General features: G+C 40.4%; 1 protein-coding gene across 4 annotated transcripts in view; it reads right to left on the bottom strand.

Annotated features, from left to right (window-relative positions):
• Positions 1-14,974, bottom strand: part of LOC137313965 (myomesin-1-like) — a 133,632-nt gene that overhangs the window by 92,392 nt on the left and 26,266 nt on the right. For all 4 annotated transcript variants that reach the window (XM_067979657.1, XM_067979666.1, XM_067979668.1 and 1 more), the window contains exons 6-13: positions 12,669-12,761; positions 7,681-7,769; positions 7,519-7,575; positions 6,334-6,498; positions 5,362-5,523; positions 4,460-4,601; positions 2,746-2,945; positions 1,357-1,413 (exon numbers count right to left, since the gene is read on the bottom strand). In XM_067979657.1, the coding sequence (XP_067835758.1) occupies positions 1,357-1,413; positions 2,746-2,945; positions 4,460-4,601; positions 5,362-5,523; positions 6,334-6,498; positions 7,519-7,575; positions 7,681-7,769; positions 12,669-12,761 (965 nt within the window). The remainder of the gene's footprint in view (positions 1-1,356; positions 1,414-2,745; positions 2,946-4,459; positions 4,602-5,361; positions 5,524-6,333; positions 6,499-7,518; positions 7,576-7,680; positions 7,770-12,668; positions 12,762-14,974) is intronic.

The following is a 14,974-nucleotide window of genomic DNA, read 5'->3' as shown; positions in this document are numbered from 1 at the left end:
TGAAGGACCGGCTCTGATGCTGCTAGGGTCAAACACCTGCAGATACTCAGGCCTAAATGTCCCTGTTCGGCTGCAATGGCTACTTCCACCCCAACCTGGACTGCACCCCCGACCCTGGCCAATTTCCTGAGGTCAGGGTACTTTACATAGAGAAGGCAGATGACAGGCCCATTTACAGCGCTGCTGGGCTGCCCCACGTCAGGTGGGGGTAGGAAAATTGCTGCGGTACCTTACTGCAGCATGGTATAGCTGGAAAATTTTAAAGACTTAATTAAACTTTAAATTTTTTACAATTGCTGCTTTCACTAAGATAATCGATCGGCTACAATTGACCGACTTTGTCAAAGCAGCCCTTTAATTTTTAGAAACCTCCCCTTCTCTTCCTTAGCAATGCCAGATGCCAAAAAGCAATGGCATTCCTGACGCCAAGTCAGATGAGACATTTCTTTTATTACCATGCACATTGAATACATCCGGGCATATGTTTTTGGAGATCTCCGCAAATGGGGTGTTATTAAGAGGGCAAACTAGCTCTAACTTAAGTACAGGCTTAAGTACAGAACGGCCACAATCAATAATTGAGGGTGAAGGATTTGAAAATGTTCCATTCCACACTCAAAGATAATTGGGACTGATTTTAACTTATCGGGGCGATAGTGGCCTCAAAATGGAGTCGATAAACTTACCGCCCAATACTCTGGCCATTGCCAATTCTATAAGGGCCTACCACTTGAGGGCCAAAGGGCCTGCCTGTTTCAGGCGGTAGGTACCTTTTAATATGCAAATTGAGGTCCTATGATGTGCATAGGACCCCGATTGCCATTTTAGGACAGAACTGGTGGGAACCTGCGTTGTGTACTCACCAACCAGTTTTACTGGCGATACAGCAGAAGAGGCACCAAAAGGGTAAGCTTAAATTATTTTTGTGGGGCCCTGTGAAGCAGGAATGCTCCTCCAGGCCCCACAAAAATATTCTGAGCTGCTGCCCCCGATCGCGACCTTCCCCAAGACTTACCTTGATGCTGGCTGATATTGCACCGGCCTAAATCGGACGAGCTGCACAGGGCGTCCATTTGGTGCCCACAGCTCGCTGGTTCTAATTAAATGAGGCCAGGGCCTCTTTGCCGCTGGAACAGGCAGCTGGCTGCTGTGCTCCATCAGTCAGCTGCCCAAAAGTTAAAATTTCCCTCAATCATAACTGATAACACCCATTCTCACACGTGTAATAAAACCTGCTGAGAAAAAAAATGGAAAATGCATTTTATGGAGAGAAAATATTTTGATTGATTCCGAATTATTACCAATTGAGTTTGATCTCAGCAGACTGATACACATTGAAAGAAATATATTCTTTACCTGCTGGTTCTTCTTCTGTTACAATAATCTGACCAGTCCATGGGGCTGATGTTATGCCTAAAAATAAACAACACAGAAAGATAAAGCATTGTTTTCATCAAACTTTAAGAGTTTTCAAAGCATTCTTATTGTGTAAGAAAAAGATAGGAAAGGAGGGTTTAAAAAAAACTTGGAAAAATGCACACAACTAGCAGTCAATAGAATATTGTTGCATTTTATCTAAAACGTCTAGCTATACTTCTCAGCAACAACAATTTGCATTTGAGGAGGTGACAGATATGGTGGATGGGGGAATGCAGTGGATGTGGTGTACATGGACTTTTAGAAAGCCTTTGATAAGGTACCAAACAGGAGACTTATTGAAGAAGATTAAGGAGTGTGGAATTAGGGGGAGGATCGGAAATTGAATCAAAAACCGGTTAGAAAGGCAGAAATAGAGAGGAGGGGTATAGGACAGTTTCTCAGTGGCTGATTTTAACTTACCTTAATCAGCGTTAATGGGGAGATAATGGCCTCAAAATGGGACCGGTAGATTTATGACCTGCATAGGACCCCAATTGCTCTTTTAGGACAGAACTGGTTGGAGCATTCACCTCCTCTGCCCACAGAGACGGAAATGAGCCCTGGCCCAGTGAAACTCCCCCTACCCTCTCCCACTGAGAAGAAAATCAGCTCTGGCCAATGCCATCTAACCCTTCCCTGTACCTCGACTCCCCCTTTGCAGCTCAATAAAAGATCAACTAGCATTGATAAGCACAATATTTGCATATTTTTGAGATTTTTTTAAGATAAGAAGCCAGGAAGGCCAGGTGACATTACCAATACTGCCCTGGACCAGCCACCAGGAGGTGCACGAGGTGAATAAATACATTCTCCTGGCTTTCCACCTATCACTGGAGGAAGAGCCCACCATTGAACCTGAGTCCAGTTGTGACGAAAGGTCATCGACCTGAAACATTAACTTTGTTTCTTTCTCCACAGATACTGCCTGACTTGCTGAATATTTCCAGCAATTTCTGTTTTTATTTCAGATTTCCAGCATCCGCAGTACTTTGCTTTTGATTGAACCTGATTCATCTGATTCAGAAACTCATGGGCATGGTAGAGCAAATCCATGTCCCACCACTCCATGGCACCAGATCTTGGTGCTCTAATGTACTGTGCTATCTATCATATTACAGAGGATTGCCTTACCTTTGGTGTGTTTTACTTTCAATTTATATCACTTTACATGCAACAATGATTGATTCTGAGCAGTGAAAGTTGGATTTATTATTTGACTCGTTGACTTGCACATTAAACCTTTGGCCAAGCACAAGCTGTTATAGATGATATCAAAGGAGTCACTCTTTAAAGATTTCCTCTCTCAGAGTAAGCAATCAGACGTACCCTTCAGCCTTGCTCTGTCAGAAGGATCCAAGGCTGCAACAGGGTCAGATACACGGGATGGTCTGCTAATTCCAACGTTATTGACAGCACGCACACGGAAGATGTAGGACCGGCCTTCTACCAGCCCAGTGACAGGGAAGCGGGCAAACTTCACTGGGGTGTCATTACACTGAACCCAATGAATGGTTCCTACTTCACATCTGTAAGAAAATAAATTGAATTGCTTTAGGAACAAACAAAAAATCTAGTAGAGTGAGTCACTTACAATTCTGTAAACTTGCATCTAATCCTGGCATCACTATTGCACAAAAATATTATGGATTACTGCTGTACAATACATCTAAGTACATTTAAATACTGCCTAAACACACTTTTTTTAGTGTTTCTTGCATACTTTCTCCCCTTTGCTCTTATTCTGTCCTGAAGGTAATGGCTTCTGATAGGGTACAGTAGCTCTTTGACACCTCACTCAAGTGCACATTTTCATGTGGAAGCTTAAACAGTAAAGGGATAATTTTGCAAGGCTCTGCTGCTGGGGCAAAGTCTCACGAGTGCTAGCGAGAGCTAGAAAATTGGAACTGCAGTAGTACAGCCCTATCACTGAACCATGGATGGCTAAGAGCAGAAAATCAAAGTTAGCACATCATAACAAGGACATGGGATAGGGAGTATTATGTAGCAGTTCACCCAAGGTGCACCTTTGCACAAGTGTGATTTTTTTTACTCACCACAAACTCGTATTCAAAAATCTCAGAGCTAAAACTTTGGAATTATCTGCAAAGCTGTCATATTTTAACTTGATACGTGGGGTGTGCATTTCATTGAAAATTAATTCTAAATATCTACTGTTACTCCTGCAGGTGGTGCTATGACAGATATTTTCAATGTTAAAGGCGTCATGCTGTGTGACACACAATAGCTGCTATTTTATGCTGAGAGTATATAATCCTGTGACTGCACAATCTAGCCACCGGTTCCAGAAAATTGCTCAAAAAGGTTTTCTGAAACTTTTTACATTGTCATTTTTTTCTTAGTAACTGAAATTTCTACATATTTCATAATTTTCATAACTCCCATCCTAAATGAAGCCTGCAGAGAAGAAAAGAGAGAGAAAGAAGCAAAAGAGGAGACACAGAGGTAGAAATAGCAACACAAAGACAATAAAGACAGGTTAGAGAGTGACTATATTCTCTGACTTACTATGCGCCATGTCACAGGCAGCCTAGTATATTATAATTTAAAATGTTTACAGAGTGTCTCTGTTCACCATTGGGGTAAGTGACTTCATGCACCATAATATATCCTGCGAGATTCTACACTTACTCCATGCACTGCAACTGGTTACTGTCATTTTGCATGAAAAGTCCTGAAAGGAATGGAAATGCTGGTTTCTGAGCATTTGCCCACCAAAAGAGTAGAATGAAGATACTGCAGGACTAATTGGGAGCTGGAGTATAAATTACACTTCCATCGCTCCCCTGAAGCCTGCCGACAATCAAAAGTAAAGAAAGGGCACTTGGTTAGGGAGTGCAGTGATGCTGGCATCCATGGAACTTTACTCTGACATGAATCAAAGCTTTTAGGAGAGGAGGGGAGAAACTTGAAAAAAAATCTACCTTCACAGAACTATTGTGCTTTGTCATTAGAATACAATGCATCTGTAAATTAAATGTAGTGAGAAATATCCCAATCTTCAACTTTATTTACTACTCACCTGTCAACAAAATAACCGAGGATGGAGCTTCCGCCATCAACTGCTGGCTGTTTCCAGGTTACAATTACATAATCCTTATTGGCGTCCAAGCAATAGACATCTAAAGGAGCTGCTGGGGCACCTGCAACCTCTGCATCAGTATCTGTAAATGAAACACAATTCTGATTACATTGCTCATATCAATGAACCCCTTCCCACCTAGCAACGGTTTCTCCAGTTCCTGGGATGTGCAGGAGCAACATAGCAAGCACCTGGGCCAATGTCAACTAAAAGGCACTAAGCAGTTCAACAAATTCAAATGGACGATACCAACAATTAACATACCCCACCCCTCCCCTCCCTGCCACCACCACCCGTCAATAGGGATCTGTGCACTCTGTCCTGAGGCAAACTCACAGCCATGCCACTGGCAGGTCATAGCCCAAAGAGCTGAAGACCAGTTCATCTGACAGTGTCTGAGACATTTCTTTCATAAAGGCTGCAGTATTTACAGGCAGGCTGGGTCCCATTGTGCATCAACAGCCCCATTCAGCAACAGGTTTGGCAGATGCCTGAAGCCTGCTAAGTCGGTAAGTGCCCACAAGTTATGGCACTGCTCCATACCAGACTAGAAGGACTCCAGCTACGATCACTACTCTGTGCTGAGTTTGCTGGTTGCATCCACCGTGGTGGCAGAGTTGCTACACTTGCTCTCAGTGCCCCTGAGCTAGGGAGGGAGGGAAAAAAAATCAGTTTCTCATTATCTAGTGACTCCTATCCTACTGGTAAGTGCATATGTGAATATTAGGTGAGCATAGGATTGGGCTGAGCTTGATGACTCCCATAGGTGGATAGCCTGCTGGTCAGATACTATCCAGGCTCTCACATGACATATGGTCTGCCATGTTTATTTGCACACATACCTCTTACAAACACATATGCACTGTGCAGTTCATAGCCAGATTTCGTCAACACACGAATAGTGTACAGTCCTTCATCCTCTTTGTTTAGGTGAGTAAGGGTCAGTGAGGCATATTCACCACTCCAGTGCATCTGAACCCATTTGGATGGCTGTAACTGGATACCTGGTAGGGAAAATGGAAAAGATTAGAGATGCAAGAGTGGAGCGGGTGCAGAGATCAAGACAAATGGGTTACAACTCCAGATGTTTTAAATCTGTTGTTTTTACATTTACACTTGACATATTTATCTTTATTTATGCTAAGTTTTTGCTGCAAGTTATAACTGCTAAACATGAAACCATAGGTATACAATATTAACAACAGTTAAAGCACGAAACTCCCTGAATGTATAATGACTACTCATAACTTTTTTTTAAAAGAAGTAGCTTTAGATTTGATCACAAGAAGCTTCATTCGCCTTTCCCAATAGCTCAGTGGGTAGTATAGTGTGCTGAGATATTCAACTGTACAGGCCAGGCAGCTTACGGATTCAAGCCCTGGTCTGTGCTGGCTCAGTTGCTCTCATCCAGACCAGCAGTTGTACATTACAATTGATCTCAGTGCTTCCAGGTTAGGACAGGGAAAAAAATGGCAAAATCAGCCACATTTCCTGTGCCTGGCTGAACACTATCAGAAAGTGCCCACGTCTGGACATCAGGTGATAACAGCGTTGGGCTTGGCTGTAAGGTCCCGCACAGTCAAATAGCTTGATATTCATTATCTAAGCTCACATATGAAGAATGGCCACTTTGATAAGGTACTGGGAAGGAGGGGGTGACCAGTGCTTGTGGAACAGTACTCCAGTAAGATTCAACACTGTTAGGAGAGGATGGGAGATAATTAAGGAACCATTTTTTTTGAAGCGGTTAGTTCTTTAGTTTCTTGCCAAGTGTGAATTCATGATGGTTTCTCCTATACACAAACAACACTTACCATCGCGCCACCACTGAATCTCTGGCTGGAATCGCTTTAGGTTGGGGTGAACGATGACAGTGCAGCCCAAGCTCATCGTCTCTCCTTCCTTACCAAATGACACATCAAACTTTTCAACTATGTGTACATCAAACTTGATGCGAGAATCTCCAGGGAAATAGTCAACTGTTCAGAAAAGAAGTCGTATTAGTATTTTTTTTTAAAACACTTTTCTTCCACTGTTACGTTTCTGATAGTGGCCTTTGCAAGCAATTCTTGATAATGGCCCTTGCCAATTGGTTGGAATTGTGATCCTCAGCAAAGAGTTAGTGGGTAGCACTCTCCTGGAACTATAATCAACCCCGTCGAAGGTTTGCCAGTGGGGTACAGGGTTTGCCAGATCCGTCCAGTGTGAGATAAGGATTTCACCTTCATCTTACATTCACACAACCTATTGCAGTTACTGCAGTAAGTTAGCAAGACTCGGGCTGGAACCAATTGCATCAGTATGATATGGATACATTTACCAACAATCCACCAAGCTAGTAGTGGCATTGTTAAGACAGATTGATAACCTATCTGTCGCTTTCAAATGCTGATCATCCAGTTGTGCCTTTCCAGCATATTTTGTTTTTACTTCAAATGTACAACATTCGTGTTTTTTTTCTTTTTATCTCTGGAAACTGTGCCTTTGTATCACCGATTCATCTTCACCAATTCTTGTTCCTTTCAAACCAAATCTAATGTTCCTTTAAGGTTTTTTTTTAAATTAAGCTTTTGTTTTTTCATTACATAAAGTTCCCAAGACCAACTATTTACACCCTGTAATTCTTTGTATTTTTATCTTCAACTACTTTGAGTATTATGTTGGTTGTACTCTGCATATTGCACTCTGTTTAATCTACTAACCCATAAGGGGTCGAGCATCAGCAAGAATAGAATGAATTATAAACTGGTCGTAGATTAATTTTTTATCGAGAAAATTAGGTGTAGAGCATCAAGAAAGTTGAAAAGAGGAGACAAGATATATCAAGTAGTAGTAGTTAGGCGATGCCAAGCTTCAGGTTTTAAAATCTACAGATTTATAGGAAGAACCATAGTCCATATCAACAAAGAGAACAGACACCATCCTGAAATCAATTAAAAGGGTAAACATCGTTTTTATGCTGAGTAGGTATCTATATTAAAGCTGAACGTGGTACCTACAAGAAGGAGGTGCAAATCTTCCAGTATCGAATGAGATATCATGCTCTCCCTTGAATCCTGAAACAAATGGGAAACAGATGGATATCTGTTGGTGCAATCCACCACAAAATAACTCAAACAACTAAAGCAGATTAGCATGAAAAATTCATTTCATGGACATACTTTTCACCACAATTGATGCAAAGGCTGAAAGTTCTCCCTTTACATTCATGGCTGAAGCATGATATTGGGCAGTGTCATCAAAGTCACAACTGAAATGGAACCAGATGGCAGAATTAGGCACAAAACAAAACAAAACGAAGTATTTGGCAAAGTTAGCTCTTCATTTAGCTTTTTTAATTCACTAAATTTCTTCCCTTTCCTCCTCTCCAGAAGATACCGACCCCTTGTTGGGGTACGGTTACATAAGTGGTGGTCTTAGTACCTCACCAGTTCCAACTGCCAAGCCTTTCAACAAATACATTCTAAAACTTTGATTTTGTTTAATTTTTAAAAAGGAACCTGCATATCAAGCTCTCCTAGTGGTCAGTTGGTACAGTAAATGCACTGCCTGTTGTTGCCAGTTCAATCCTTGCTCTATACTGCGTGAGCTGCGGAAGTGATAGGGGCACTATGATTGAACTTAGCACCTCAGATTCTATGTTCAGCTTCCACTTAGTGTGCCATCTGCGATACCAGTACTTGCCAACTGGAATGGGATTCACCCCTATATTCTCATGGGTGCTAGGTGCTGGGTACTCAATGTGAATTCCTGCTTTCTGCACCAATGTTTCTTATCTGGGGGCATCCAGAAAGAGTCTGTACTCTCTCCGCGAGCCTAGCGGCCGGGCAGAATCTGCATTTTATTGTCACGGAATTTGTTTGAGCTTGTCATAGAAGTTGATTTTGTGTTACCACAGAACTCTGAAGGTACCAGAAAGCCAATGCTGTAGGTGGAGTTATGGTCTGCAGCACACAAAAGGTATGGGGAGAAAATCAGAGACAAAATTGGAGGAGGCAATAAAATTAAGAAATGTAACTGCAGCAGTACAATTTTTCTTGTGTCAGCTTTGCAGCAGTGGTAGCATTCTCATCTCCCCACTTCTGAGATTCAGCACATAATCTAGGCTGACATTTCAGTGTAATACCGAGGGAGTAATGCAATGTCAGAGATGCCGTCTTTCAAATGAAACGTTAAACCAAGGCTCCGTGTAGCCTCTCACGTCAAAGTAAAGAATTCTATGGCACTATTTGAAGAACAGCAGGGGAGTTGTCCTGATGTCCGAACCAATATTCATCCCTCAACCAACATCGCTAAAGCAGATTATTTGCTTATTTATGATGTGGAGATGCCGGTGATGGACTGGGGTTGACAAATGTAAGAAATCTTACAACACCAGGTTATAGTCCAACAGTTTTATTTGAAAATCACAAGCCTTCGGAGGCTTTCTCCTCAGGTGACGAAGGAGAAAGCCTCCAAAAGCTTGTGATTTTCAAATAAAACTGTTGGACTATAACCTGGTGTTGTAAGATTTCTTACATTTGCTTATTTATCTCATTGCTGTTTGAGGGACCTTGCAAATTGGCTGTTGTGTTTCCTTACATTACAACTGTATCTGCATTTCAAAAGTACTTTGGGACTATATAAATGGGAGTTCATTGTGCAGTATACAATAAAACAGCATGTATTGGTATAGATGTGATTAGGAACTCTTAGATATATTATAAATAGAATCAATAAAAAAGAAAACCAATAAACACATTTAAAAGTAATAATTTTAAGGCTGAATAAGCATTGTTTAAACCGGAAGGAAGCAGATATGATCAGACAAACAGGACAGTTCTGTAGTTTTGATACTAACATTCAGTTATTTATAAACTGGTGACAATAGATTCCTGCACCATAGGACTGCAAGGTCTTAGATTAGCAGTTCTAATTAAGTTGGGGCCTTAAAGTGCCAGCATGAATGAATGAACTTTAATATTGGAAAATGCTATATACTAAATTATTTTATTTCCAGCACAAAAAAACTCAGGACCTGTCCCACTGTTAAATTTACACAGTGGTTGCTGCTTTCCATGATTTTCCAGCTAGTAGACAGTGACCATAGATTGAAGAATCCCCACAATGTTTAAACTGAATCATGTAGTAATATTTATATTTATGCTGATATATCTTATTGCTACTGTATTCACTGAGGCATCAATTTCAGAAATATTTCCTGTTGCGATTAATATAGAAATACCTTTTCATGCAGTTGTTGGGCCAAGCATTGTTCACAAGATGGAGTGGAGGATTTTCAATCATTTCCCTTCACTGCCCTTACAGCTTTGTGTTTGTGAGTACTCACAGTTCAAAAGCCACATTAATTTTGAATTAAAGAACCATAAAATGTCAGTTTGCAATTATTAATATATCAATGGTCCAAATTTTGACAACACCATTATGCTATAGGAACTGAGTGGGGCAGGACTTCACCTTCCTTGAGTCTGTGGTACTGACAATATTAACATATTCCAGTGTGACACAGTTGGTCACAACAACAATTGAATTAGTCCTCCCTCCTGCCATAAATCTGTCATATTCGGGTACTTTATAGCAGTAGTACAACACTTAGGGACAGCCCCTTATGGAATTGAATGTGTTTCTTTCTGTACAGCAGCTGGCACCAAATTTGGCAGCATAAAACATTTTTGTTCTTTCTATAGAGTCACACAGTTAAATATTCATACTTGACTCATTCGTGAAAGGAGTAATATTTGGGGATGTGATTGTTCTGCAAATTTAACATTTTATACATTAATACAGGGGGAATGTCAAAATAATGGTGACAAGCTTGAAGGGAGACAGGAATCAACATACATGATAGAATGGGGAACACTGAAACATGCTCTACACTTGCAATTTCCCTATTAAAACAACATCAAAAATAAATAAAATGTTGTTTTATTTAATTTTCATCCTCCTCAAATATGACACTTTTTTCCATTCTTAAGGAAGTTTTTTCTAACTCATTCAAGAGTAAACATTCCAATGTCTGTCTTCTATTTCCCTCTTTTCTACATTTGTAGGACCCAAATTCAGCTGCTAAATATGAGCACCTGAAATATTGGCAATATAAAATTTATCAAACCATTCAGAATTGTCACTTTATGGTGTAAATATCCATTTATTGCAAGTTGACTTACATTGTTTAAGATAATGGTTATTAACGTTACCAAAAGTAGTTCTTAAACCTATAGAAAATAAAAATAACATTTTTTTTCATTCATGGGATGTGGGCATCGCTGGCAAGGCCACCATTTATTGCCCATCCATAATTGCCCTTGAGAAGGTGGTGGTGAGCCTCCTTCTTGAACATACAAAGGGAAACACAAAGCCTCAAAGTTACTTTTGCAAACATTAAAATACAAAGCCTTAATGCATTTATCTAACTTTCTTTTGTCCACTATTTTAAAGGAAGGATTGGTTAATGTCTCAGTTAAAATAACCAGCAAAGTATTTTCATATAAACGCATTAAGTGTTTGTACATTAATATTCACAGACAGCAATTTCAAGGCCATAGTCATAATTATCTGGTTCACATTGTAATGGACCATACTCAGTAACCTTTAACCTGGCTTTAGTCTTCTAAAAAATTTCAAAGAATTTGAGTCTTTAAAACATTCACGTAACACCTCAATCTGAATATTCAACTTGTGCGAATCTAACTGTTATATCTTCTGCACGTGACAAATTCTTAAACTTTTCTCTTTACTTGTTTGGCTGTATTGCTGCTTTTCAAATTCCTTCTTTAGGGTTGATTTTCCAAGTACTCGCACTCAGTCAGATACCTCGTTTGCTGAGCATGTTCCACGATTTTCCAACACATGTTCACGGCATGTGAGGACTGGAAAAAGTCCTTTGTTCAGCCTGGAGAGCAGGTGAACAAGTCACCTGTAAAGGCTGAACTTAGAGGAGGCATATCGTCCGCCAAGTAAAACAGAAGAATTGTCCGTTTTACCTCAACAGGAGATCCAAACACAGCATTTGCGCCACTCACAATTTTAACAGCTTATCAACTTTACATTCGGCCAGATTTTGCTGTCAAAATAATGGTGAGGCTAATGGCGCTCGCTGTTATTTATGCGTAAATGGTACAGGAACTTCAGAAGAGTAGCAGATGCATGATTAAATGCCAATATCCGAAAGTTGCTGACCGAGTTGCATCATTCCGCCATTAGCTTCACAAAAATGGCATTTCACTGACTGCCTCACCATTGACATGCTTGAATGTCATGAAGTTGCTGTATTTGTGCGGTAGATACGAACTAAACTTGCCACAGAAAGTTAAGTCTTGTCATTACAAGTGTAAGCACCCTTTTAATGACCTGATAATTGTTAATTACTGCTAATCAACCTCTCTGGCACTGAAAATTAACTATTCCAAATGTGGAGTCTCATTCCTTCAGGTTTTAATTGTTGTTGGAAGTTTTTAAAACGACAAATTTAAAATGTAATTTTTTTTTACTTTTCCTTTCTCTTGTAATCCAATCCTTTTTTTCCTCCCTTTATTTCTCTTTCTGTACCTGAGTTGACATTGAACTCGTCCACTCTAATTTACACTTTCTTCTCAGTCCTTCTGTGATTTATTTCGCAATCCTTTAATCTGATTGGTTAAGGAGATACCCTGTGGTTGCACTGTTCACTCAGGTCCCAGATGCCCTGTTTCCCTCGCTGCCCCGTTATCAGCTCGCACTTTCAGCATCTCGCTGGTCAAAAATGTTTTGAGCTGAAGGATGCAAGGGCAAGTCTAACTAACGGCAGACACTGTTAGTTGCCCTGCTACAGCAAAATCTGGCCCATTATTCTTTGGTATGTGCAATTGACAAGGATAGAAAGGAGAGAGGAAAAAATGGTTATCTCACTCCTTTCTAACCCAGTGAATAGTGCCCATTAAAACAAAATGTGCAAAATCAATAAATTGTTACCAAAAGCACAAGTGTTAGGACTCTGTAAACAACACATCTGATGGCTAATGGACTCCTGGTAGATACGATCTTCCACCTCCATTAATGTTTGAGTCACACTGCAGCTGTGTTAGTGAATCACTGACAGTATAACCAAACTATTTCCTCTTTTAACTCAAACTAATTGATCTTAGGTTGAAAAAAGAAAAGAACTTCTCACTTGTTAATTTCCAAGGAATGAATGCCATATTTACTGTCGATGACGTATTTTCCAGGATTGGTGTAGGTATTAATGGGCACATTGTTTTTGTACCTGAGTGTTAGAAAGGAAAGAGAAGTTAAATATTTAAACATAGGTTTCGCTGCTACTTTGCAATGATATTTTTTCGAGTCATGGACATAACATATACAAGTAAACTGTACTGAGTCCAAAAATAAAAGGTACATCAACACAATTCCTCAAAATAAATCAAATAAAAATATTCTCCAGTGCTAATCAGTAACATGGTATTATTAAGAAATGTCTTCTATTTGTTAAACAAGCATTCTTCTAGGGATTGAACGGTGCAGTCGGATTGCATATTGCTCGATTAACTTTGAAGCTTGGCTTCAAATCCAGCTGAGGGATGATTAACTTTCCCCGCAATCCTATGTCAAATATGCTGAGGCAACCTCAATCCAGATCATAGTGGGCACTGGCCCACAACATGGAACTGACCAGTGAACTGGCAGTTTCAATCAAACAGGACACAAGGATAGCTGGGGTGGAAAATGAAAATGGGAAACGATTACACTTGTTCCAGAAAGGGAGCTCTTCACTCCATCATTGGCGGCCCTGCCTTAAGCTGCCTAGGCCCTAAGCTCTGGAATTCCCTCCCTAAACCTCTCTGCCTCTGTACCTCTCCCTCCTTCTTTAAGATGCTCCTTAAAATCTACCTCTTTGCCCAAGCTTTTGGTCACCTGTCCTAATATCTCCTTATATGGCTCAATGTCAAATTTGGATGGTAATGCTCCTGGGGACGTTTTAGTATGTTAAAGGCGCTATGTGAATGGAAGTTAATGCTGCTGTTGGATTGAAGGTAAAGTGCAACACTTTGCAATTATGGAACAGAATTAGGAGGCAGACAGGACAACTTCTATAGAGGGAAACAAAAACTCAATGAGAGTGATTCTGTGACCCTTCGCTACCAACAGGGGGCCATGCTCACAGGGAATGCATACCAGAGATCCAAACCACACTCCCTGTAAGCGCAGCTTCCCACTGGGAGTGTGGGATCGCAGAAACACTTCTAATTTTTACATCGAGAATTCCTAACCTTTTAAAACTCCTAGTAGGTTGCTGCTAAAATTTAAACAAGGCCCGATCCTGAAAATGGTTTGGACCTCCCAACTGTGGCCATGGGTGGACACTGTGGCCGATATCGTGCCTGTTTTAGGCCTGTCTTGAAAATCTCCCTCTGATGTTTCAAGAGAGTCATATTATCCTAGCATTTAAAAAAAAATTTAGACAGAATGTTAAAGGCCAAGTGGCACTGGTCTTTTGATCTGTTCATTCTGAATGCCAAATTCAAGCCTTGTTTTGTGACAGGTCAGCTTGGTGTTAACAACTGTAGTTGACAGTTGAAGCGCATTTCCAGCAAACATGTGCTCACAAGAGGGAACCAGTCAGATTTTTCAGCTGCCTGTAACCGTAACTCTGGGAGATTAAAGGTTGTGCAGCAGAGGATACCAAACCAAGAGTCGGGAAGAATGTTCACAAAGTGCTGTCATTTTGACTACATTTACTGCCTCCATTTCAGGTACATAGCCTGGAACAAAAACCATTCCACATCATTACTCAGATCATTTCAGTACAATTCAGGCATCACATTTTCACCAATGCTTTCCACTATTATATTTGAATTAACCAGTGTGTAAGTCATTTAACATTCTTAATTCGGTTATTGTCTTTTTAAAATTCCTATTAGCTCTATATTCGGCAAAGCTATACTATAAACATGTTGTTTGTGATATTATACAATGCTGTACATTCAATGTGAAATATAAATCAATCACTGTAAAAGTCTTGAATCTACTGTGCATCCATCATACTTCAGATATCTTCTAAGTATAAAAAGGAAAAAGAGAGACAGTCATTTCCTGCTGTTTTTTCTGGCCTAGCCAAGCTGGCCTCTCCCCGGGGACAACAATTGGGGATTTGCAACCAGCTAGCAATCTACAGAAACTTCCCTACACAATTGGGATCTAATTTACCTCAGGATATGTCTAGTTAGACCAGTTTCCCATAGGAAGTACCCGAGCAGTGATTTTAAAGGGACGGGCCAGGATAAACAAAGTTTCATTTTAGCAGCGAAACATCGCAACTGTGCTCTGGACCCCAAACTATCCATTAGCAACATTTTATGAGATCTGCAAGTATAATTAAAGGTTTTGCAGCCGGTATGTGTCCAATATGTCCGTAGGGCACAAGGAAGTGCTTTGTTTGTGCAAAGGCACTGACAAGTCCACAGGATGAAAGGTATGCCA

The sequence above is a fragment of the Heptranchias perlo genome, chromosome 3, assembly GCF_035084215.1.
Source record: "Heptranchias perlo isolate sHepPer1 chromosome 3, sHepPer1.hap1, whole genome shotgun sequence".
NCBI classification, from domain to species: domain Eukaryota; kingdom Metazoa; phylum Chordata; class Chondrichthyes; order Hexanchiformes; family Hexanchidae; genus Heptranchias; species Heptranchias perlo.
The sequence above is the reverse complement of the archived record's forward strand: the minus strand, read 5'-3'. Positions and strand labels throughout refer to the sequence as shown.